At 37.7% G+C, this 27706-nt stretch overlaps 1 protein-coding gene across 1 annotated transcript in view; it reads right to left on the reverse strand.

The window, feature by feature from the left end:
- cfap300 (cilia and flagella associated protein 300) overlaps positions 1 to 26943 on the reverse strand; it is a 37228-nt gene extending 10285 nt beyond the window's left edge. The window contains exons 1-5 of the mRNA XM_073041871.1: positions 26818 to 26943; positions 22009 to 22090; positions 16722 to 16797; positions 9538 to 9704; positions 7649 to 7821 (exon numbers count right to left, since the gene is read on the reverse strand). Coding sequence (XP_072897972.1) covers positions 7649 to 7821; positions 9538 to 9704; positions 16722 to 16797; positions 22009 to 22090; positions 26818 to 26924 — 605 coding nt within the window. The 5' untranslated portion in view covers positions 26925 to 26943. The remainder of the gene's footprint in view (positions 1 to 7648; positions 7822 to 9537; positions 9705 to 16721; positions 16798 to 22008; positions 22091 to 26817) is intronic.
- Positions 26944 to 27706: the final 763 nt, after the last annotated feature.

Consider the following 27706-nt stretch of genomic DNA (forward strand, 5'->3'; position numbering starts at 1 on the left):
CCCTGAAAGGAAACAATTTGAATGTACAGTAGCTGAACAGTTCTTAGAGTAAACATTAGCTTTAAAAAGATTTTTAACACATCGCGGTACAGGAACTGCCCTAAGGTGCCACGGTAGTGTTCTGAAGTTTGGAATTAAATTCCGGCGCCACTCTGTAAAGAGTTTGTACATTCTCTCCATGGTATGCGCGGGGTTTTTTCCAGGTGCACTGGTTTTCTCCCACAGTCCAGACATACCGGTTAGGAGGTTAATTGATCATTGCAAAATTGCCCTGTGATGAAGTTACGGTTAATGGGGTTTGTTGGGGTTTGCTGGGGCGACCTGGCTCAAAGGGCTGGAAGAGCATACTCTGTGCTGATTCGCTAAATAAATAAATAGATACATAATATGATTTTCTTTGCTATAAGCATTCCAACAAGTTACCGTACAAAAACATTTTCAGCTGATGCAGATGATAAAATCCTAATAGTGTATGGCATGAGAATCCTTCTTCTTTTGAGATCTCCAACAGTACAACATATTAAAAGGGTGATTTGAGGAACAAAAGCATTAAAGCTGAGGTTAGCCATGCTTGAAATCAAAATTTTAGGCTCATGCCATAAGAGGAGAGGGAAAAAGTGAAAGCTATCAAAATGAAGTCTAAAAACAAATATATTTCCTTAAAGTATTTGGCAAGAAAGATGTTAAGAACATACTTTGTTAAAATATATTTCAATTATAATCACGCATTTTTAAAATGAGAAGCAAAAAGAAGCTACAGATACTAAAGACATAGGAGCAGAATTAGACCACCAGGCCCATCGAGTCTGCTCTGCCATTTCATCATGACTGAAGCATTTGCTTCTCACTCCATTTTCCTGCCTTCGCCCTGTAACCTTTCACACCCTGACTATTCAAGAATCTATCAACCTCTGCCTTAAACACACCCAGTGACCCTGACCTCCACAGCTGCCTGTGGCAATGAATTCCACAGATTCACCATGCTCTGGTTAAACAAATTCCCCCACACTCTGTTCTAAATCAATGTTCCACTATACTGAGGCTGTACTCTCTGGTCCTAGACTTCCCCACCATAGGAAACATCCTCTCCACATCCACTCTGTGTTAGCCTTTCAACATTTGATAGGTTTCAATGAATTCACACCTCTTTCTTCTAATTTCAGAGAGTAAAGACCCAGAGCCATCAATTGCTCCTCATACAATAAGCCTTTCATTCCCAGGATCATTCCCTGTGAACCTCCTCTAAATCATTCCAATGTCAGCACATCGTTTCTTAAATAAGGGGTTCAAAACTGCTCACGATACTACATGTGAGGCCTCACCAGTGCCTTATCGAGCCTCAGCATTACTTCCTTGTTTTTATACTCCAGTCCTCTGGAAATGAATGCTAAAATTGCGTTTGCCTTCCTCAGCAGACTCAACCTGCTAATTATCCTTTAGAGAATCCTGCACAAGGACTTCTAAGTCCCTTTGCACCTTAGGTTTTCAAATTTTCTCCTTTTTAGAATATAGTCTATTATTCCTTCTACCAAAGTGCATGACCATATACTTCTCAACACTGTATTCCACTTGCCAATTCTTTGTCCATTCTCCTAAGCAGTTTAAATCCTTCTGCAGCTTCCCTGTTTCCTCAACACTACCTGCCCCTCCACCTGTCTTTGTATTGTTCGCAAATGTGACCACATAGCCATCAATTCCATCATCTAAATCACTGACATACAACTCAAAAAGAAGTGGTCCCAATACTGATCCCTGCGGAACACCAGTAGTCACTGGCAGCTAATCAGAAAAGTCTCTTTATTCCCATTCTTTGCCTCCTGCCAATCAGCCATTGCTTTATCCATGCTAGTATCTTTCCTGTAATACCATGGGCTCTTATGTTGTTCAACTGCCTCATGTGCAGCACCTTGTCAAAGATCTTATTAAAATCTAAATACACAACATCTGCTGATCTTCCTTTGTCCATCCTACTTGTTATTTCCTCAAAGAATTCCAACAGATTTGTCAGGCATGATTTTCCCTTTAGGAAACCATGCTGATTTTGGGCTATTTTATCACGTCTCCAAGTATTCTGAAACCATATCCTTAACAATCAATCCCAACATCTTCCCAGCCACTGACGTCAGGCTAAATTGCCTATAATTTTCTTTCTTCTGCTTCCTTCCCTTCTTGAAAAGTGGAGTGAAATTTGCAATTTTTCAGTCCTGTAGAACCATATCAGAATCTATGGATTCTTGAAAGATCATTAGTAATGCCTCAACAATCTCTTTGGCTACCTCTTTCAGAACCCTAGGGTGTAGTCCATTTGGTCCAGGTAACCTACTTACCTTCAGACCTTTCAGTTTCTGAAGCACCTTCCCCCGAGTAATAGCAACTGCACTCACTACTGCCCCGATACTCTCAAACTTCCCGCATACCATTAATGTCTTCTATAGTGAAGACTGATGCAATACACATATGCAGTTTGTCCGCCATTTCCTTGTCTCCCATTACTATCTCTCCAGCGTAATTTTCCAGCGGTGCAGCATCTACTCTCACCTCTCCTTTACTCTTTATATATCTGAAAAAAATGTCTGGTATCCTCTTTGATATTATTGGCTAGCTTGCCTTCATAGTTCATCGTTCCCCCTTTATGGTTTTTTTAGTTGTCTTCTGTTGCTTTTTAACAGTTTCCCAATTCTATAACTTCCCACTAATATTGCAATCAAAGTTGGCCAGCTTCTCTCTCATTTCTCTGTAATTCCCTTCACTCCACTGTAATAGTGGTACAAATGACTTTAGCTTTTCCCTCTCAAACTGCAGGGTAAATTCTATCAGATTATGATCACTATCCTGTAAGGTTCCTTTACCTTAAACTTCCTAATCAAATCCAGTTCATTAAATAACACCCAATCCCAATTAGCCTATCCCCTGGTGGGCTCAACCACAAGCTGCTCTAAAAAGCCATCTTGCAGGCATTCTACAAATTCTCTCTCCTGGGATCCAACACTAACCTGATTTTCCCAATCTACCTGCATATGGAAATCCCTCAACTGTCGTATCATTGCCCTTTTAACATGCCTTTTCTATTATAATGCCTGTCCATTATAATTTGTAGCCCACATCCTTGCTACCATTCGAAGGCTGTAGATAACTCCCATCAGGGTCATTTTACCCTTGCAGTTTCTTCTACCCACAAGGATTCTACATCTTCCAATCCTATGTCACCTCATTGTGAGGGATTTGATTTCATTTTTTACCAAGAGAGCCACACCACTCTCTCTGCCTACTTTTCTGTCCTTTTGATACAATGCGTATCCTTGGATGTTAAACTCCCATCTATGATCTTCTTTCAGCCATGTCTCAGTGATGCCCACAATGTCATACCTGCCAATCTCCTACTGCGCTACTAGATTATCTATCTTATTCTGAATACTGCATGCATTCATATATAGCTTCAGACCTGTATGCGTAACCCTTTGTGGTTTTGTCCCCCTTTTACATTGCAACTCGTCCCGCCAACTGCAATTTTGCCCTATCATCTGCCTGTCCTTCCTGACAGTTTCATGACACTTCCTCTCTTATATTCTCAACCCTATCACTCTGGTTCCCATCCCCCTGCCAAATTAGATTAAACCCTCCCAAACAGCTCTCGCAAACCTGCCTGCAAGGATTTTGGTCCCCCTCAGGTTAAGGTCCTGCCAAAGGGTTTCAGCCCGAAACACCGACTGTGCTATTTTCCTAGATGCTGCCTGGTCTGCTGGTTCCTCCAGCATTTTGTGTGTGTTGTTCAGGTATAACCCATCACTTTTATAGGGGTCATACTTTCCCGAGAAGAAATACCAATGATCCAAAAACCTGAAACCCTGCCCCCTGCACCAGTTTCTCAGATGAGTTTTGAAATAATCTTATGCCATGGGTAATTCATGGTTTTTATCTGACAGAACTGAATCATGTGTTCCAGAATTCAGTGAATGTTGCTACCAGCTGCTCGTCTTAGAAATCACCAGTGCAGTATTTGTTCATTCCTTGTACAAGCTCAAACACTAAAATTGCAACAAGACAACACTGACAGATGGGGTTTTACCTCAAGATTAATAACTCAGAAGTGAGCAACAGAAAACAGTCAATTATGATGGAATTTTGTCAGGAAGACTTCAGATGACAGCACATGTCTGCTATTATCCTACACACAATGATCACCTCCCAAGACACTGCTGTATAACAAAAATTCAACACATTAGAACTTTTAATATACAGTATCAATAACTTTCACTTGTTTAGCATAAAAGTTACCTGCTGCATCAGCCCATGACCAAATGTTACATCGATATTGCTGCACACAGACATAATTTCCTGAAAGGTTTGAATGGAGTTACACTATGTGCAATCACCAGTGAACATCCTCACTTATGATGGGGAAAGATGGAAGAACGGTCATTTTAAAGCAGCTGAAATGGATTAGACACAGCCCCAAAGAATAGCTACAACAATATCCTAGGCCAACGATGATTGACCACCAATGATCACAGCTACATTACTTCATAGGAGATATGACTCCAATCAGTTCATTGTTTGTTTTGGCATATTTAATCAAATGAAAGAAACTTTGTGGCATAGAAAGAGACCACTAAATCCAGCACGTTCTTGGGTTAAAAGAGCTACTCAGCCTAACCCATTTTGCAGCAGGGCATGGCTCTTTAAGTGCACATCCAAGTACCTTCTGACTCTGCGTTCCAAACACCTATCAACCCCGAGTGAAAGACTTTTTATTTGCCTCCCCATCAGTTAGCTTAAGTTGATTGAGTAAAGGAATTTGTCTTATTTATTTTATCTAGTTCCTTCACAATTTTAGATATCTCAAATAAGTTTATCTCATTTTTTCCCTTTAGATACAATCTTCCAGTCCTTGCTACATCTTCATAATTCCCTCTATCCTTGTTACAATAAAATACCGTCACTTGATACCACATTCGCCACACCAACATTTATCTTTGAGAACAGCATAAAGATTATCTACACATTGTAAAATATTGGGCACAAATGCAATGTTGTTAGTGCAAGGACACAGAAGTTAAAGGTGCTTGAGGAAAAGATCATGCATGAGTTTTGCTGCATTGGATTTTAATGGGTTAAACTGCAGAAGATGCCTGATCAGTGTACACAACATTTGGAAGCCTGCCAGAAAGCATACAGTTAACATCTATGAGACTGAAGCCTGGAACTTAGGGGAGTGCTTGTACAGTGATACATTATAAATTTACCTTAATTTGTACATGCCCAGCAAAAGTTGGGCTTAAGGCAGTGTTTTAACTTTCCATTCAGTATTCCAGAAATCACATTAGATGAGTAGGTATGACAACCACCACCACCACATTCAAATGACAAGCATAGAAATGAATGTTATGTATAAAATTACAATAAGCTTAATCTGAAAAGTTTCAATCATTTAAAAAATTCACCCCAGAATGTATAGTTGTCTTGAAATTACCCATTTGTTAGGATGTTTTGTTGCATCACCAGCAAGGACATTATATATAGAAAGATGCCAGTAATGTCATGAAGGATCCTACCCACCCTGCTCAGGGAGGTGGCTACATAACATCCACACCAGGCCCACCAGACTCGAAAACAGTTACTTTTCCCAAGTGTTAAGGCTGATCAACACCCCCACCCACTGAACCAGCCCTCTACACCCCCAACCACCATTATTTTATCATTTCCTGACAGCCACCTTATGTACAGACACTCCTGTGCCTAGGATCACTTTATTGACATGCAATCAATCTATGTATAGAAGCTAGCTTATGTATTCATATTTACTGTGTTTTTAAAAATTATTATGGTGTTCTTTATCTTATTGTTTTTTCTGTGCTGCATCAGATCCGGAATAACGATTATTTTGCTCTCCTTTGCACTTGTCTACTGAAAAAAACATGAAACAATCTTGAATCTTGATTATTTAGTAGACACATTGCTTCATTTATTTTAAATAAGTTGATGTTTTCACTGGAATGATGGAGAAAATTTCAGACTGATGTGTTAATTATTTAGCTCCAATTTTTGATGTTAAGTTTCAAATTAACCATTTGAACTTATATTTAAGTCATCAAGGAAAATTCAGTTTCAATGGCATGTAAAGCTGATGAACTTGCACTTAAATATGCACCAAATACGTTCCTACCCAACCTCTCAGGAGGAAGATGACTCCACATTAGTCAGAACTTAATTCCACTTAACTCTTTTGTGGGAATGACTTGTTCTGAATCAACCATATTTTGCTATCAATTAAGCTTAACTCAGGTCTGAATGCTGACTCTTTAAAAGGGCAAGCTGCATGGGTGGAGGTGCTTTTTCTCTGGGGAAAACACATGGAGAAGCCACTGCCAGACGGCAGCAATGGTGCACACTCATTGCATCAGTCAGAATGCAGCCCTGTGCCTCATATGTTAGTGCTAAGTGCCTAACCCACCTAGTACAATGTTCACAAGCAAATGCTGCACACTGCTTCAATAGTTCACTCCATGCATGCAGTAATGAAATTACTTCACTGTTTCATTACTTCAAGTACACCAATAAGGGCTAAGCCCTTAGCCAGATTCATGGCACAGGAGTCAAGAAGACAGGGATCTGTCCCAGATTCAGTAGCATTATCAGCAATATATCTCTCTATATTTAATAACTTCTTTTGAAGCTTATTCTTCTTTACTAAGCAAGGTATTGCTGCATTCTGTTAAAGCCATTAAACTGAAATACATACTCCTTTATGTAAATTTTATGTTCTTCCACTGAACCTATACTGAGGTTACTAATCAGCATGATCCTATTAATCTCAAAGACCATAAGGTGTGTATCTTTAAGGAAAGATAATGTTCTGTTCACATCATTATTGTTTCTTCTGTCCAATTTCTAATACACACCTATATAGTGCATGTAATACTGTGTAAGAGTTATTACACAATATTGCAAGTAGACAACATAGGCGTATGTAATACTGATAATAGCCAAAGAGTAAAAATTATATTTCAGAAATTGTTTATCCATCAGCTTTTTTCTTTGGTAGCTGGTAGGGGGTTGACTTTTTTATATAAAGAATTTCTTTTATGATGTATGACCTATCTTTAAATTTTTGATTACAGAGTGGTATCCCTTTATGTGATATGCTATAACATTTTGATCAATGTTATTACAATATATGAATGTACACAATTTATGTTGAGATGTATCTATGTGTGTACTCTGTAAATCTTGTTTTTTCTTCTGAATAAAAACATTGTAAAAAGAAAAGAAATTGTTCACTTTTTCCTGAACATCATATTTTAATGATGTTAGCTCAGGCAGCAAACAGCACTAGTGAATACAATGTCAATCAGCATGTTTACTGAAGGGTTTCTGCTCTCCCTTGATGGGGCAAATTTATTTGTACATGCAAGTTTATGGCTTCATGAATTTTATTTAACAGAAACAATCACTTAAAATTAAAAATTTTGTCTTTACATATATTAGAGAACATAATAAAAGTAATTATAAAGGAGAAAGAATGAAAAGATACTGACACTTTTTATATTCAAGAGCAGATCAGAAAAAAGAAAAATATAAAATCTTAACGTGTACTATGAGGAAATTAAAGGCATTAAAATATAATAACCTGAGAGCATATTTTACAAACCTGACTATTTCTTTGTAAACTGCCTTGGTGGTTTCTAGGTAGGGGTCAACTGTATCTTCAAATTGACAGAGCATTCCACCCAAGCAGAAATGCTTGAAGAGGCAGAAGATAAATTCTTTACGATCTGTATCACTGAATATTTGATAATTGTCAGAGTCTTCCAACAGTAATACCTAAATTAGACAAAAAATACTAACAATGAAACTAAATGAAACATTAAGAATGAGCAAAATATCAATTACTTGTTTGCCAGATTAATGGTTGGCAGATAATATCATTCAGCACATTACTCAAAAGCCTTTTTCTATCCTATGCATAAACTTTCTCTGTCATTCAAAGCTAAAAAATACAGAATGTAATTCTTGCTCTTCATTTCATTTAAATAATTGGCCGATTAAACTATTGACAAATGATGCAATTGTGTTCCAATGTCATAAGATAAATGCTGTACTTCTAGCTAATGCTTTACATTATTAATAATAACATTTATAACAACACAATTTTAACATGAAACTGCATGTTGTAACAGAATACAAAATAGCAAGAGCTGTATTGAAAAATAGGATTATAATAAAAGTGGCAGAGATTCAGGTGACTCATTTTATAGGATGTCTTCTACATAACACCAATCATTTGAGGATATGTAGCTTTTGTAACTATTCTGCATAGGGGAAAGAACAAAGCAATTATCCTTTGTTTAATTTATTGAAAGGATTCAATGCAGAATGCAGCACAATAAAGTGGTTATATAGAGGACTCAAAGTTAATAGATTCTCAGATAGATAGCCCAGTGTTAGTAAAGGGTTTAACAACCCACCCAAATACTAGAACATAGAACATAGAACAGTACAGCACAGGAACAGGCCCTTTGGCCCACAATGTTGTGCCGAACTAACAGCAAAAAATTCTAACAACCTGCTGGTAGGTCAGCAGGCTACAGTAAATTACCCTTTGTTTCATTGATTGACAAGAGATTTATGAGATATTGACAGGCAATTGAAACAAGAGTATGCTGTAGGGAAATGCTTGATGGAACAGGACTGATGAAAAGGTTCTGAGTGAGGCTCAGTGGGTTGTATGCCATCCTTCTATATCATAAGAAAATTGTAATTAATAAATATAAATGATAAAGGAGAAACATTAGTGACATTGCTGACACTGCAGCATTCCAAGACAAGTTTCTCCCCGACTGTCATTTCAAGTCTTTATGTCAGAATGCTAGTTTAAAACATGAAAAATAAATTCAGAAAATCTAGAGGATGTTTTGTAACTTTCCCAGCATCAGTAAGCTTTAACGATATTTTAGTATACAATTTAGCAGTTATACAGACTCATAAACTTCAAAGAATTAGTTGATTGTATTGTTCAGTACCCTTGCAATGATGCGCAACTTTCTTCAACTAAACAGTAACAACAAACTGTGTTTACATAATAACTTTAATGTAGTAAAACAAACTGAAGTAATTTACAGGCATGTTTCAAATCAAGTTTAGCAGTGAGCCATCGTTCTTGGAGATAACTAAATGTCGGGTAAAGGACTAAGCTTAAGAAGCATCTTTGGAGAGGGTAAGAACAGTTAAGAAGTACAGTTCAATCATCAAACTTGGGCAACAACACTATAAATCTGGCCTGGATTAAGCAGTCTTTAAAATCACCGATATTAATGTGAATTCTCAGTTGTAAAAAATATTGCTTCAGCAAAGGTTTGCATTTTGCAGCCACACCAAGAGGTTAAGAAAGAAACTTAGTTATAACAACTAAGTTCACATACAGGTATTAAATTGGGAGCATTTTGCTTTAGCAGGAAACTTGCCATTCAGTTACATTTTTAAATTTTATACACTATTGCCATCAGTATGTAATGACTTTTTTTCCCATTAAGGTCCTACCTGTCGAAGCTGATCAGCAACAACAAAATCCCCATAGAATTCATCCAAACATTTATTAATGTGCCCTGTTTCTCGTACAATAACATTACTGTACAAACAATCAAAGAATGACATTGAAACTTGCTTGCAAGGAATTTCCTCTGCTTCTGTTTTCTTAACTTCCACTCCTACCAAGGTAGAGTTGAAAATAAATATAAAGGTTAGCTTAGAAATTGAATTGCAAAGTATATGCTTTTTAAATGCTAGTTGACTGAATGCAAAAAAATTTGACACTTAAATATGATCACTATCTCATTGGACTCATGGAACTTACAAAATATTATCTTTGACTGTTTACTTCCATGCATATGACATGGATATGCTTGGAGTACGTATATAGAATATGCATGGATTATGTCAATTCACAAACAAACCTCAGTTTCCAACTTCCCTTTCAAACTGAAACATTAACATGTCATTGAGACAGGGAGGACCTCCTGCAGGAAAGGAGATCTCAATTGCAGACATGCATCTGTGCATGTGCAATCTGTGCATTTTACAAAAATCATCAAATATTTGGTGGAGCTGGACTTGAGACTGTTTTTCATCACTGACTACAGAGCCACAGATTATGCTTTGTTTAATAACGTCCATGCTAACATTTTTGCCATCTACAAAAATACTATTTGCCCGCACAGGTCATTATCCTTCTATGCCTTGCCTATTTAAGCGTCTGCATAAATATCTCATAAATGCAGTGACTGTGTCTGACCTCTGGCAGCAAGTTCTCAATATCATTTATTCCCTGTATTAAAAACTTCCCTTTCATCTGAATCCTCCCTTATTATGGGGAAAAAGTTTCAAACTACCTATGCTCCTCATAATTGTATATACCTTCGTCAGTTTATCCTCAACCCAGCCTCCTTTGCTCCAGGTTAAACAAACCTAGCTTACCAATGTTTATGCATAATATTGATTTTTTTGCATCCTAAAATTTAGGTTATGGGCTGAACTTATGACATTCTGAGCCCCAAATGTGTTTTGAAACACTACATAATTATACATTTTCACTTCCTTTTGTGCTTTGAGGTGCTTGCAAAATATTCAATGACAAGCTTTCATAAGTACTTAAGGAAAACAGCCAGGAGTTAAAAGTACTCCATTCACCAATTCAAAGATTCTAGCTAATCAAATCTGTGTAATCAATATTATTTTCCTCTCAGCTCAAAGGTTCAAAGGTCCAATTTAATGTCAGAGAAATGTATACAATATACATCCTGAAATCATCTCCTCATAAATCTTGAAGATTCTATATTCTAAAAAACATCTTTTTCAAGCTTGAATGATCAAATACCCAAGCTTTTATGGAAAACAGAAATCCAAAGATTCACATCTTCATCAAAATTCATATCAAAGAAGAAATATTTTCTTTCCTTCAACAATGTTGACACCATTTCAGAGTGTGCGGAATTTTGGAAGATTACAACCAATGTTGTCACTATCTTTTTAGTCACATCTTCTGAGACCTTAGGATGAAGGCCACAGGTCAGGGTACCTCAGCCGTTAGTCCTATGAGTTTAGCAATCTAGTCAATTTTTCTCATGAAATGTTTCATTTTGAATTCCATTCTCTTTTGGCCTCCTGATTTTCTTTGTTACTGGAGTTTTTAGTACCTTGAAATGAATACAAAGTATTGATCAAAATTTTCTTCATTCCTTTATTTCCTATTATTAATTCTCTAAGGGACCAAATTTTAATTTTACAACTATTCCCCCTTTTCTGTACTTGTAAAAGCTGCCTATTTTTGTATTTAACACTAGGCCACTCTCCTTTCTGATTTTCTCCCTCTTCAGGTTATCTTTTTCCAATTTATAATCTTCTAGTGAGCCACTTAGCTTCACAACATTACAAGCATTTACTTACAATTTCATACCATCCTTAGCTCCATCTTCCTCATGAAACTAGGGCCATTATCTAAAATTATGATCCTTTTGCTGTAGCATGAGTTGCTGTGATTGACCTATACAATGCTTCTAATTACAGTGCAGATGAAATTCTAGGCAAGGACCTTTAATACTATTACAGACCGGTGATCACTGATCAGGGTTACTGTTGTCCATAAGGAGCTTGTACGTCCTCCCTGTTACCTTGTCAGTTTTCTCTGGGTGCCCCAGTTTCCTTCCACATTTGAAAGACGTATGGTTAGGGTTAGTGAGTTGTGGGCATGCTGTTGATGCTCGGAGCGTGGCAACACTTGCAGGCTGCTCAGCACAATCCTCACTGATTTGATTTGACACGAGTAATACATTTCACTGTATATTTCAGTATACTGTATCCGTGACAAATAAAGATAATCTCTCTAATCTCTTCAGGAAATTCTTAATCACAGCAATCAATATGGACACCTAGATCATTGAAACAAGCAGAACTTGAATGCTGTGATAAGGGGTTTTATCATGTCTAAGTGGATGATCTATAATGGTCAAATAGCATATGCTATCTGTTCTTTTGACATCACTAGATTTTTGTAATAAACACTTGTTTGTAGATTGAATAAGTTTAACATGGTTCTCATTAGCAGAGCTAATAAGTGCAGAGAAATCCTTTGACACAGAAATTTGAATGACTGTGAATGCCAATCCCACTGGCAAAAGTCAATTGTCTGACTATTCCACACAGTCTCTGAATATTTTTCAATTAGGCTTTAGGGAAGACAAGTTTCTCTCCACTAATCATTGAGAATATAGCTAAAATAGAAAATCCTGAAAATACTTAGCAGGTCAGGTTGCATACACTGCATGGAAAAGAAATAACGTCTAAAATTCAGGCCAACATTTTTTCATTAGTAGTGAAAAAAAGCAAATAATGTTTAAATTGTGTGACAAGTTCATGAGCAGGAAAAAGTAGAAAGGGAAGAGAAAGCAGGAAGGTATATGCTAGAAATGGAAAAAGGATTTTAAATTATAAACAGGAAAATGAAATTTGTGATAGTGCAGGGTAAAACTGGATCGCAATAGGACAACTAATTAAACAAATATTAGACCCAAAGAAGGTATAAAGAGGCACTGGAGAATCATTGTTAGCAGCAACTGTTAAATCATTGTTAACAGCAACTGTTAAATACAAGTTTTCTTCAAATTTCTTGGCAATGGTTCTAATGCTTCCTGTATCTCTAAGTAAAATCTCTGAACTTCACACATTTCACCTCTGCACATGCCTATTAAAATCTCCTTCACCTTGTGCCATCTTCCCTTTTATTATTTTATTTTTTCTGCTTTCCTCTTGATTGGGTGGCACAGTAGGAATAATACTATTACAGCACCAGCGACCCAGGTTCAATTCTGCTGCTCTCTGTACTCTCTCCCCATAACTGTGTGGGTTTCCTCTAGGTGCTCTGATATCTGCCCAGGTTTCAAAGATGTACTGGTTGGTAGGATAACAGGTCATATGGGTGTAATTGGGAAGTACCAGCTAGATGGGCCAGAAGGGTAAAATCTCTCACCTTCTTTGTTCAGTTTCATACTCTCAATCTTTACCTCAATTCTACTCATTGTTCTTACCTGTTAAATGTCTAATTATATGTGCATGAAAGATTGTCAACCAGAAGTGTTAACTCGAAGGATGTTGCATAAATTATAAACCTTTCTAACAGATTTATTTAAGATTTACAAAATACATAATATTTTGATTTTGTACTTTGGTGTTTCTCAATATTCAAAGTGAAAATAATCAAAATGATAGATTGATATTAAATAAACAATTAAATGGCAATATTGAATAAAGATTATTCATTTCCATATTAAGGTCTTTATCATCTGTGGCATAGATAACTTATACATGTTTAGATAAAGAGTGAAAGTAACCTAAATTTCTTATCAGCACACTATAGTGATCTGCACTGGTCTTTTTTCACTTCTAGTTTGCATGCCAATGTAAATGTAAAGGAGAATGTTTAATCAAAGATGTAATCAATAAATTGAACAGCTGTCACCTATGACTCACACAACAGAATGCCAAATACAAAAAGATAATTTAATTCCTATTTTAGATTGTTGATGATTTCATAGTTACTGAGACTGAAACTAATTTACATTTAAACAAAGATATTAAATTAATAATTACTTCAACATAAATTCCTTAGCTGCCTTTGTGGGATTTGAACTTAGTTTCTCAATCAATGACTCAGAACTCAAAACTCTCCTGTGTGAAAGCAATTAGGGCAAGTTACCACTGGACAAATAGATAAAAGCCAAAGCTCTGATTACTTTCTTAAATGATCTAAAGCAAAGTTTACATACAAAGTGTTTCTCTAAATGCATACATTAATATTGTGTCTTATGTATTTCACTATAATTATTTGCAATAACATGTCTCAAGAATGCTTGGAGAACCAGAATGAGTAGCACTTTAATACTAATAGTGACACACTGTAATTAAAGTTAATATATTTAAAACTGAGAAAACATCCATACTTAAATGTTCAAATCTGAGAAAATAAAGCGGGAGATTAAGTATCTATCTTTTACACCCTGAAGCTGTTCTGAGTCATTTACCAATAATACTGACCAATATCCATTATAAGTCCACACACTCTAATAGGTATCTCTGACCCATTCCACTCTCCCAGTTTCTCTGACTGTATTGTATCTGCTCTGATTATGAGACTTTTTGTTCTAGTGCCTCTGCAATGTCTTCTTTTATCATTATTCACGGCTCTCTATTTCCCAAACTTCTATTCTCAGTTTCTCCCACGTCCTCTCCTTGCACCCGTTAGTCATCATGTGTAACAGATCATGCTCCATCATTTCCAACCATTCCAAAAAGATTGAAACCAGACAACTACCACCACCCCCCCTTTGTCTTTCAAGAAATGTTCAGAATCAGAATCACTTTATTGCCAGTACATGAAACGTAGGCCACAATAAAACACAGCACAATACCATAACAAACAATTCAACAGGAACCAACAACTTATAAGACAATAGTGCTAACAGCTATCAGCAATCAGCAATTAGCAGAACGGTCACATGCACAAACATCAATAATCAAACTTAAATGTGAACATATGAAGAGACTCAATAATTATTAACAGAGCAAGGAGTGCAAGAAAGGGTATTACACCTGAGTTTTATTGAGAAGTTGGATAGCTACAGTAAAGAAGCTTCAGAGATGACATGTAGTCCTAGTGGTGATGGACTTGGAGCATCTCCATGATGTCAATTTGGTGCATAGGTGACTGTTAGGGTGGGTAGAGTCAGCAGTAATTTTTCCAGCTCTTTTCTTCATTCTGGTGATGAACAGGTCTTTTATTATCAGTCGCTGACAATCAATGATCTTCACTGCTGTGTGGACCCCTCACTACAACCTGGACTTGGAGAGGGAAGAGGTGGAGGGAAACCACATGGTGATGGAGGTGGTCACAACGCTCAATAATGGCTAAGTAAAAATTCATCAGGATACATCCTGAGATGTTAAGTTTCCAAAGCTGGTGTGGGAAGAACAATCTGTTCGGCTTTCCTAGAAATGAATGTATTGTGCTTGCCCCGCTTCAACGTATTGGTAATAGTAGTCCCCAGGAATGTGAATGACTTGACCACTCACACAGCCTGACCAAGGTAGGGAATTGTTGACAGAACTCAATCCTCATTTCCACTGTTTTGATAACATTAAGCTCCAAGTTGTTACAAGCACATCATGCTGCCAAACAAACTACCCCTCTAGGGAAAGGGCAACTCCCACTGAGACCCTCTGGCTTGTTCTCCATGTCCATTAATCAATTCACTTCTCATGACATTCTTCCATGCAACCACAGGAAACAAACATCAACCTTGTAATCTCATCTATCCCCACGAGTCAGGGACCCAGTTAATTAGGTACATTTAATGTTAGAGAAATGTATACAATATACATCCTGAAATTCTTTTTTCAGGTGTAGTAGAAATTAATCTGCATTTCTTCCAATATAGTTACCGGTAGTTGCTTTTGGTGGTCACAATGTAATTTTCTCCACATTGGAAAAAGAAATTGGTTGATTACACAGTAAAACACTGCTGTTCACTCTGCAAAGCTGACCCTGAGCTTCTAGTCATTTGACATTTTCCAGCATTTTGTGTGTGTTGCTCTGGATTTCCAGCATCTGCAGAATCTCGTGTATTGAATCAAGTTTATTGTCATTTAACTATATACTGTATATGTATACTGTCAAAGAAGATAACGTCTCTTTGAACCAGGGTGTAAAGCACAGTAGTTCACATAACACACAATAACTTAGTATAAAATCGACAGATGAATTATGCATAAATAAAGTAAAGTGCATAACTTAAATATTGTCAGGTCCAGAACTAATTAACTGGTGGCATTTTGAATGTGATGTGGCAGTGAGTTCAGAAGCCTAATGGCCTGAGGGAAGAAACAGTTTCCCATCCTGACTGTTCTTGTCTTTATGCATCGGTGTCTCCTGCCGGACGGTAGAAAGTCAAAGATGGCGCTGAATGGATGGGTGGGATCCTTGATAATACTAAGGGCTCTGCTGATGCAGCGCTCCTAATAAATGTCCCAATGGATGGTAGGGAGACGCCTATGATCCTCTCAGCCATTCTCAATGTCCTTTGTAGGGACTTACAAGAAATAATCATATTTCTGTCTGCACATATGCTGTCTAATCTGCTAATTATTACCAACTATTTTGTTTTTATTTAAAGCAGCAGGATTTAGTTCAATACATAATTCTAGTTTAATCAAATTATATATAAGTTTACATTGAAATTTAGTTTTACAAAATTTTTTATAGGTTATAGATTCAGCCAACTCCATCATGGGCACAATTCTTGCCACCCTCAAAGATATTTTTAAGAGGCACTGCCTCAATAAGGTGAATACATCACTAAGGACTTTTATTAGTTTGGACATGCCCTCTTCTCATTATTACCATTAGGGAAGATATTTAGGAGCCTGAAGATCAATACGAAGATTCAGAATCTGTTTCCTCCCTTCTACCATCATAGTTCTGAATAGTCCATGAACTTGTGAACACTGCCTCATATTTCCTTTTTATCATCATTTATTTACTTTTGTAATTTAAAGTACATTTATGTCCTTACATTCTACTGCTGCTGCAAAACAACAAATGCCACATAATTTAAGTCAGTGATAATAAACCTGCTTCTGATTCAATGACTTTGATGCTAAAAGTACTTTGGTCATACCTAGAGTTGTCCATTCACAAGTTAAAGGTGAGACCATTTTAAGATTGACCACAACATTGGGATCCTTGAAAAATGCCTATGGATTTAGAACACATAAAATAATTATACTTAATAACCAGATACAATAAATACGTACAAAATGAGTACTCACGTATCTTTTATAATACTTTAAGTATATGTTTTTTGTTCAAATTCAATTCACTGCCTGCGAAGTATCTTGGTATCACATTCACAGATGAAGATGCTTTATAAATGCCGATTCTTTTTTGTTGGTCCAATGCTCAACACAGATTAATCTTAAAGTAAGTCTCATTTCTTACCTCTGAATTTTGAGGTTGTGGCTTCAGGTTCTATTTTAGAAATATGAGCATAAAGTCCAGGTAGATATTCCCAACAATGCTGAAGGAATGCTGCTCTGTCACTATTGCTATTTTCCAAATGAAATATTAAAGTACTTTTTCAGGAAAATTAAAAATTCTACGATACTCAACTGATCAAGAGCAGGAGAGAATTTCCATTCTTTGTCTTTCACTTAAATAATTTAGTTTGATTACTTAGCGATCATCATTGTTTGTGAGACCTTGCTGTGCACAAATTGGCCATCATTTTTTCTATATCAAGAAAGTGACCACACTTCAGCTATAAGCCATTTGGGATGTTCTGAAATTCTGAAAGATGCCATACAAATGCACATTCTTCTGTCTGTTTATAATTTGCTCCACAGCATAGTATAGTAGTTTAGAAAAATTAATCTGTGGTTTTCCTAAATTACCCATTAAAGAAAGATTCAGTAGTCCCTGAGGAGCAAGGTATCTGGTAGTTGCTTTTCAGGTGCATGCTCTCCTTTAGCCATTTTAGAGACCTGTGGTAAACCATGTATACCTGTCTGGACACGCCCCTCTGCTGGCTGCTCCTGTGGCTCCTCCCACAGACCCCTGTATAAAGGTGATTGAGGCACTGCTCCTCTGACAGTCATTTAACATGGTCATGCTCCATTTTGCTGTTAATAAAAGCCTAACAGTATTTACTCAACTTCCAGTCTCCTAGAGTTATTGATAGTGCATCAAGACCACAAGTGAAAACAGTCTGGGACTGGGTTTAGATCTGGGAGTTGGAGGGAAAAGCTGGCAGTATGGGTGATGCTCAGACCTGAGGACAGGAGAGGGAGGGGATCAGGTGGGGAGCACAGTAACTCTGCAAATAATGCTACTGTCTCATACATCATGTACTGAGTTTGCTTCTGATCTCCAGTACCGTCTATATCGAGTTTGTTTGTTCTTCCCATAACTGAGTATTTTTTCACTGAATACATTAGCTTCTTCTAAAGATGTGCTGTTTTTTAGGTTAATTGACCATTGTGAATGATAGATGGGAGGAAAATCAGCATGGAGTTGCTAGGCATGTAAATAAGAAAGGAAGTAAGTGGATGTGATGGATTCTTCTAGTAAGATGTTGACACATGCAAATGCAGCGGACTCTTGTGAGCCAACCAAAGATGCTTTTTTGTTTGTAAAATTTGTAGTTTATGATCGAAAGACAATTCTACTTCAAGAACTTTGAGTTCTGCAGGACCACTCCATCAGTGAACTGCTTGTTGATCGGAGGAGCTGGATGAGTGTCAGCAGCAGAGAGGGCCGAGGTGTCGAAGGGGCAAGCTGGGATGTTGGAGAAGGAGCTGGCCAAGATTTTGGAGTTAAGCTGGCTGAGGTGTCGAAGATTGGGATGTTGGAGAAGGAGGTGGTTGGGATATTGGAGGAGCTGGTTTGGGTATGGAGGAGCAAACCATGCTGCTGCCTACTACTTGGAATCTTTGAAGTTGGTGCAGTATAACGGTGGGAGATTGTCTTGGACATGTTACTTGTGATTACAAGGCTCTGTTGGACAGTGATAATGTAAGTTGCCACAGATCTGTTATCCTTGTCTGGTGGTGGGACAGATGACATGGGAGCTGTGTGGCTTTAGTTGTTACAAAGACTAAGCCTCAAGCCTCAGGCTTGCCTGCTGTTGCAGACCAGGTGAAGAAGACAGGGAAACATTACAGCATGGCTTCTGCACTTGGCTGGGGCCTGGCCTCTCCCGTTGGTGCTGCCTTCCCATGTACAAACAGTGGAATGATAGGCTGGACTGTGTGTGTTTGCACACTGCTAGGAGACTGTACTATCAATTGTCAGACATTGTCACTCAGAGCCTTGGATTCTATGTTTTTTTTTCCGAATGAATATGCTTCTTTGCCTGCTATTTTAATTTATGTCACTCACTATTTTGAATGTTTGCCTGCTATTTTAATTTATGTTACTCACTATTTTGAATGTTTGCCTGCTATTTTGAGTGTTTGGCACCTTGGCCCAAGAGGAACGCTAACCCATTCAGCCATCCCATCCCATCCCATCATATTAATGATTTGAATGATAATCACACTTGATTCGATTTGAGAGCGGCAAAGACTTGATGGCCTGAATGCCCTATTTCTATACCCTAAGAAAAAAGGAAATACATAGGTAGAAATGATGTGATTTTATGTTCAATTTCTCTTACAGAAATTACAGCCTTTAAGATTTGGGCTAGTGAAAATTGGAAATAAAGGCCATTAAGCACGACTGGAGCCTGGGTCAAAAGATCAGAGCCAAAGTGGCTGGAAAACTTGGTAAGATGGTGAGAGACTTGAAGGAGAGAAGCTAATTTTTGAAAAGGGGAAAGTGGAATTGCTAGGGTCAGATTTTTACTTCTGGGTCAGAATCTTCTCAGGGATGTTCCCTGTGGGTGGTGATAATGCACAAATTAAAAACAGGGCACTACAGGTGTATTTAACAGGGGAACAATGCAATCTAATTTCCCACTCCAAAAGAATGACTTCATTCCAAAGACAACTGCCATGGAAATCAAAAGTATTAAAATATTTCATGTCCAGATGACTTGTAAAATTTCTGGAGTGATATGGTGACAATAATGTTGCACTTTACTTAGTGCTGAAAAATAAGCCTAATTTCTGAGGTTTATGTTTCATTGAATTATACACTACCTAAAACTATAATTAAGTTACTGTTGAAAAATTTACTCATAATTAAGTACAATGGAATTGGAATATTCATTTATACATTTCTTGTATGTAAAACTCATAAAAGAATAATGGTGAAGAATTTTTTAAAATCATTCAAACCAGCACCAAACACACAGACAGTTATAAAATAATTATGCCACAAACCAGTTAAGATTATGTTTTCTGTGATCTTCTAATGCTAGTTTCAAATTTAATCTTAATTTTAAGACAGCAAACCTTATACCTGAAACTGGTCACACCCCAGGTTGAAGTTGCAAGAGCAAACACAAGGAAATCTGCAGATGCTGGATGCAGATGCAGATGCTGGTCCTGATGAAGGGTCTCAGCCCAAAACGTCGACAGTGCTTCTCCTTATAGATGCTGCCTGGCCTGCTGTGTTCCACCAGCATTTTGTGTGTGTTGTTTGAAGCTGCAAGATTTTGCTGATGACATTACTCTTGAAAATCATTTTTATAAGCATCCTGGTACATTTTTTATTGGGAAAAATGTTGGTCACTGTAAAAGTGATTATTTCATAATAATAATACCTAAAAATGATTTCCGTCTTCTTTAAAAGTGAATGCAGAACAACTCTGAGTGGTTCTGCTGTGATTACTGTGATTCTAAGTGTGATTACTGATTAAGCCTGTAAGATATGCTATATTGGTTGTCAGCAATTAATTGTTGCTTTTTGGCTGTTACGTCTTTCAGGATTGTGTCATCTGACTACCATCTCTCTGGACTACGGTACATTAATGTGCATGGAATGTTCAAGAGACATCATTACATCCTTGAATAAACTTCATCTGTGCTCTTCATACTTCACATGTACTACTCTGCATTTTCCTCAATTGAGGCTGACTAACTGACCCAAGCCTGATGAGACTTGACTGCATGTATATGGTTCGGCTCAAGTCTGAAAGATGTTCTGACAGAATATTTGGAGTTGTGTTATGTCAGTTTGGGGATGGCCAAAATGTCCCAATTGAGGTCAGGATGATGGCTTTGTTTCACCATATATCCTCTGTTCTTGATTAAACAGTAATGTCTATGCAGCTGAGCAAGTATTTTCTGTTTTTCCATAAATGCCTCTGAAAAAATTATAACTACTTGGGTTTGGATCAAATTTAGGCTCATTCTTAATTTTATATCTGAATGAACCTCTGTTCTGTAATGAAGTTTAGCACTGAGATTAAGAACTTAGTGAAAGCATATACTTTGTAATACCCAAGAAAAAACTCTATCCCATGATAATAAAAAGCAAACATGTTCAGAAGGACATACCGGAATGTTTTAAATTAAAACTATTAAATCATTCCGCATTTCTATTATGTACAGTACTGTGCAAAAGTCTTAGGCACATAAATATAGCTAGCATGCCTAAAACTTTTGCACAGTACTGTATGTTGGTTAAACATAATGAGAGCATAAGAAACAGGAGCAGGAGTAGGCCATCTGGCCCATTGAGCTTGCCCCGCCATTCAATAAGATCATGGCTGCCCTGTCCATAAACTCAGCTCCATCTACCTGCCTTTTTTCCATAACCCTTAATTCCCTTACTATGTAAAAATCTATCTAACTGTTTCTTATTTAGTGAAGAAGCCTCAACTGCTTCCCTGGGCACAGAATTCCACAGATTCACCATTTTCTGAGAAAAACAGTTTCTCCTCATCTCCGTCCTAAATCTTTTTCCCTGAATCTTGAGGCAATGTCCCCTAGTTCTAGTAAATAGGAAGGCGGTTGGGAAACAGGAATATGAGGACTTCGCTTTGTATTAGCTCAGTAGTATTAAGTGTTACTTGGTAACAGGAAAGATATAATACACAGCATTGTGTAAAAACCTGAGGCACCCTAGTTAAGACATTAGCACAGTTCTGTAGTATAGGTAATCTTTTGCAATGAGCATAGCACTAGTATATAGAGTGAATGTGTTAAATTTTCAGTCCCTAACCATAATAATTTCAAAAGCTCATTTATATTATTTTAGTTTTGAAATCTCATTTGAAAGGATAATCTTACAAAAATTATACATTTTATATCAGAGAAAATAAAACTGGTAGAGATAGATGAGTACAAAATAAGGTTTATACCTTCATTAACTACATGAAAGAAAACACTTTAAAATTATTCTCTGACCAAATAAGATTAGTTTTCAGACATCTGAATCAACAATTCAGATTCCAAAAATAGCATGAGTAAATATGTAGCTTGACAATTATTAAAAAATAATGAAAATACAACAGCACTCACCTGTACAAATTTATCTTTATCATAAGGCTGAAAGTATTCATCAAAACTGAAAGCCTGGACTATGATCCTACCATGCATTGACCTACCAAGGTAAAATATAAATACTGTGAGAAGAAGGAAATTATTTTGATTAGAATCATCATTAGCACCAAGTCAGTATGTTATTTAATTAAGCATTCAGTCACATTTTTTAAGTAATAAGCTTCAAAACCCTGTAATGTTTTCCTAAAAGTAGTTTCCTTCTAAACTCTATTAATATTGAGGGTACACTCTAGTCATTTGATAAGTATAACAATGTATGATAATAAATATAACATGTAATAGTAATGATGCTCAAGTTAACTAAATGGATCAGGCCCTGTAATAAGACAATCAAGCAAGACAACTCTTGCTTCTGAAAGTAACATTGCCCTCTGTACCCAGGGCTCCTCCCTTTCTGTGTATATGTTGTAAATTCAACTCAGCGAGCTCCATCATGGGTCTAGTCTCCCCAACTTCGAGAACACCTTCAAAAGGCAATGCCTCAAAAAGGCAGCATCCGCATTAAGGACTCCCATCACCCAGAACATGCCCTCTTCTCGTTGCTACCATCAAGCAGGAGGTACAGAAGCCTGAAGACACACACACTCAGCATTTCAAGAACAGCTTCTTCCCCTCTGCAATCAGATTTACGAATAGACAATGAACTCATGAACACCACTTTTTTCACAAACAAGAGAAAATCTGCAGATGCTGGAAATCCAAATAACACACACAAAATGCTGGAGGAACTCAGCAGACCAGGCAGCATCTATGGAAGATGCTTTGGGCTGCGACCCTTCAGCAGGACTAAATAAAAAAAAGTTGAGGGGTAGATTTAAAAGGTGGGGGAGGGGAGAGAGAAAAACATAAAAGTGATAGGCGAAACCGGGAGGGGAAGGGTTGAAGAGCTGGGAAGTTGATTGGTGAAAGAGAGACAGGGGTTGAGAAGGGGGAGTCTGAAAGGAGAGAACAGAAGGCCATGGAAGAAAGAAGAGGAGGAGCACAGATGTGTGGGCAAAGAGATAAGCTGAGAGAGCGAAAAGGGGGTTTCTCCAAATTCTGGTAATGGCCCCCCTCCTTCACCATTTCCCTTTTCTACTCTTTTCTCTCTTTTTGCACTACTTATTTTTTATATATTTCTTATTGTAATTTATAGTTTTAAAAATTATGTATTGCAAGGTACTGCTGCCGCAAAACAACAAATTTCATGACGTGCCAGAGATATGAAACCTGATTAATCATTTATTTTTGGGGTTTTCCCCAGAGTAATTTTATTAAAGGACTAAAGGAAAAACAAAAAAAAATGCACACTCACTTTGTGGCATCAACAGTTATGAAAGTGCTTGGAATTTCCATCAGGGAACATCTGCTCTTTCACTAGGCTCAATTTGAAATTCAACATAATGTGGCGTGTGGTGAGGCCAAATGGAATGGGGAATCCCTTCAATTACTCAAAAGAAGGGTTGCAACTTTTTCAGATTCAAAACCAACTTTGAATACTGACTTGTTCAGGCTGCAGGAATTACAAATCAAAATTACAAGTGAAACTACAAATGCTGGAAATCAGGAATCAGAAATAAAAGCAGAAAATATTGGAAATTTTCAGCAAATTAGACAGCAGTCTGTGGATTGGACACATGTCATTGACAAAGAATCATTGATCTGAAGCACAGAACACAACCTAACATGCTGAACATTATCAGAACTTTCGGTTTTTTAACTGCAGAAAATACGAGCTGTTTTGGAATTTATCACTGTATTTAGAAAAACTCTGGCATTGGATGGCTCTATGCAAATTCCCCCAATATAAAATGGGTGGTCTACTTCAAAGACTCATCTCCACTGATTACGTTCAATTCAATTCCAGTTTAATTGTCATTTAACCATATATAATCCTCATGAATACAGCCAAATGAGACAGTGTTACTAATGGATCAAGGTGCAAAGACACATTACCAACAGTTACACACAGTAAGCACACACAAGATCACAATCACTTAATAAGAGTCCCAAGCCCTCCCCACAGCAATGCTGTGGCTTGATGGAAAGTATGTTGATGTAGCCCACATAGGAAACCGCAGAGGCCATTTTTGAGAATCAGTTAACAGTTGTATAGGGTCATTTCCAAAGGAAGGATTTAAGTTGTCGGTTGAGAGATTATAGTTGAATCAGGTCAAGAGAGCACCACAATCCCGCCCTTTCATCATAAAAGTAATGGGCCTCCAAGAGGCTTTAGCTTTTCCTGTCTTTCATATTGCTCAACCTGCTCTTTCAATATCTGGTCCATAACTACTTCAGTGCAAGACGACTCTAGCTGGAAGAAATCATGCCCCAAATTTAACTAGGTTCAGGCAAAAGACAGACAATTCCATCAACAATCTTCTTCTTCTTCATGTGCCTTGTGCGTTGCACACTTGGGCGATCATGGCTCTCCACATCAAACGATCCCTCGCAGCATCAATGATATCTCGCGCATTTAGATTTGTCAGTTCTTTCACAGTGTCCATATATTTCCATCTTTGCCTTCCTCTTCTGCATTTTCCAGGCATACGGCCTTGTAATGTAAGGCATTCTATTTCTCCCTTTCTGATGATACGGCCCAGGAAATTAAGTTTCCTCTCATTTAATGTTCTCATTAAAGATCTTTTTGAATGGGCACGTTGTCTCATTAGTTACCCTATCTCTACATGATATTTTCAATATTCTTCTAAGAAACTACATTTCTGTTGCTTCTAAGTTTCTTTGGAGTTCTGGTGTTATAGTCCATGTTTCGGAAGCATACAGCAAAATTGACCAGATGTAACATTTTAGAAGCCTCAGCCTTGTTGTCATAGAAATGTGTCTGATGGTAAAAATGGGTTTCATTTTTTGGAAGTTGGTTTTGGCAATGGCAATTCTTTTTATTTCTACTTTACTTCTAGCATCTTGTGATATAAAGCTACCGAGGTGATTAAAGCTGGTCTTTTGTTCAATCTCTTGGTTACCGACGTATAATTAGCAGTTGGGAGTATCCTGCTGTTTTGATATTACCATACATTTGTTTTTTTTTACAGTTGATGGTTAGACCAAAATCTGCACTTGTTTGTACTAATTTGTCTAGGAGGATTTGTAGGTCTTCTGCAGTATTTGCTATTAGGGTGGTATCGTCTGAATATTATTGTTGATGTTAATACCAAATTTTATTCCATCTAGGTCTTCTATTTCTCTGAGAATCATTTCACTATAGATATTAAATAATTCCGGTGAGGCAACGCATCCCTGTCTAACTCTTTTTTGAATTTTAGTCCAACTGCTTTAGTCCAACAATCATTGATAGTAATTGTCCATGGGATTACTGACTGGGCAGAAAATACACATAATTACCACACACTTTGTGGGAGCATGCTCTACATGTAGCGTTCTCTCAGGGTCTGAAAGTGGACAGGCACATCTGGATTATGGATTAGCCTCCCCAATCACGAGACTACAAGTACTTCCTCTACCCCAAAGTAAATCAATGAACTTCTGATTTGGGCAGTAAAAGTAGATGCAGCTGAAATGACCAGTCAATGAGTCACAAACATGAGAAAATCTGCAGATGCTGGACATCCAAAGTAACACACACACACACAGTGTTGGAGAAACTTAGCACATCAGGCAGCATCTATAAAAAAAAGTAAACAGTCGATGTTTTGGTCCGAGACCACGACTTTTCCATAAATGGTGTGTGTGTGTGTGTGTGTGTGTGTGTGTGTGTGTGTGTGTGTGTGTGTGTGTGTGTGTGTGTGTGTGTGTGTGTGTGTGTGTGTGTGTGTGTGTGTGTGTGTGTGTTTGTTGCAGTCAGTGAGTCTATCAGTTGAGTTACAATGGGTGATTGGTCCCTATTTAGCACACTCACCAGTTTGCTGGTCAGGTTTCCTTGGCAGGGTTTTCATAGACTCCCAGGTAGAGCAGGTGCATTCTGCTTCATATGAAATATATAAAGCACAATGCACCCGCAAAGATTTAGTCTACTCAGCAGAAACCCTACAAGGGCTCAGAACATTTCTCCCAACTGACCCTTGTGAGGTATGCAGCAGAAAAGTCATTGCGGCATTCATGCATGGCTATAAGTAGTATATTAAAATATTATTATTGTTATATATTATTATAAGTGGAGAGGACCAACTTCATGCTCAATCTATGCAAGCTAACACATGCCAAGAATAACACACACAAAATGCTGGCAGAACACAGCAGGCTAGGCAGCATCTATAGGGAGAAGCGCTGTCGACGTTTCGGGCCGAGACCAAACGTCGACAGCGCTTCTCCCTATAGATGCTGCCTGGCCTGCTGTGTTCCACCAGCATTTTGTGTGTGTTGTTTGAATTTCCAGCATCTGTAGATTTCCTCGTACATGCCAAGAATACTCGGGAATGGCTCCAGGCAAATCGAATATAAATAACAGGTATCTCCAAAGCCCTCTCCTCTCAAGACAAAGGGATGCCATCAAGGAGGATTCATGAACTTTTGATAGGTGAATTGTAGCAGCACACAAGACTCGGCCCCTGGCCACAAAGTGCGACCTGAATGCAAACGCATGCAGTTTCCCAAGTAAGCACTTCTGACCCACTGGCCAAATGTCTTCTCCTGTTGCATGGAAAGAAAAACAACTGGCAGACTAGCCCTCTGAGGTCGCTGGATTAAGTACAGGACTACATGTACTGTATATGTTCGGGATAGTCGAACCCGTGACCTTCTCTGCCTTCTGACTTGACCATGTTTTCTAACATATAGTTCCCACTGTCAAACCTCCCTGCATCTTTTTACCATTTCATAAACAGATCGCAGATTTTTCTATCGTTCATGAAGCTGATCTTCTTGTTGCTCAGATGCCTAAAAGTAAACGCAGGCTTCACTTCTCTTTCCGCAGCCATTCTCCGCTAAAGTTTGCTGGTTGCTGGGAGACGGCAGTCCGTGCTCAATTCCTTTCCCCCGACCCCTACAGACATCAGAACAGTTCTGCCTCTCCGCCAGATGCAACCATTCGGTGTTGCCCGCTTACAGCGGGACGCGGATTTGTAACCAGAAAAGAATTCGCGGAGGTGAGACGCTATGACGGACAAAACCATGAAAAATTAACAAGGTGAAATTTCTCATGATTTGCAACTTCAGAATATTAATCAGACTATTACTATTTTACATAGGACACAGCTTTTGTACGTAGCACGTAAAATTTATCTATATTGAAATTAATTTGCCAATTGAATTTTCATCTTGAAAGATGTTTGCATTTCTCTTTGTATTAATTATACTCCTGAATTTGTGTTATCTGCAACATTTGATGTTATAATTCTGGTTCCTGAATTCAAATTGTTTCTTCAAAGACATGTCCCCAATATCATGCCTTAAAATTTCATAGTTCCACAATATCTACTCTTGGTAAATTCCAATCCTTTGATTATCTTCTAATTGCCACCTTTTTCCATTTCTCCAGTCATTTTGTTAGCCCTGTGTTCATCTGATCTCTCTATTGCTACTCTGTTTACCCAATTTTCCTCGGGATCAGTAAAGTATGTCTGTCTGTCTGTCCTTCAGTGGCAGAAAAGATTGACCTGTAGCTTATCTATACAAGATTTATTCTTTTCCCATAGAAAATTGATTTAAAGTCTCTTAATACACACCTACCCTGAACCCTGGCATACGTTCATTTTCACTT

Source organism: Hemitrygon akajei, chromosome 4, assembly GCF_048418815.1.
Source record: "Hemitrygon akajei chromosome 4, sHemAka1.3, whole genome shotgun sequence".
NCBI lineage: Eukaryota > Metazoa > Chordata > Chondrichthyes > Myliobatiformes > Dasyatidae > Hemitrygon > Hemitrygon akajei.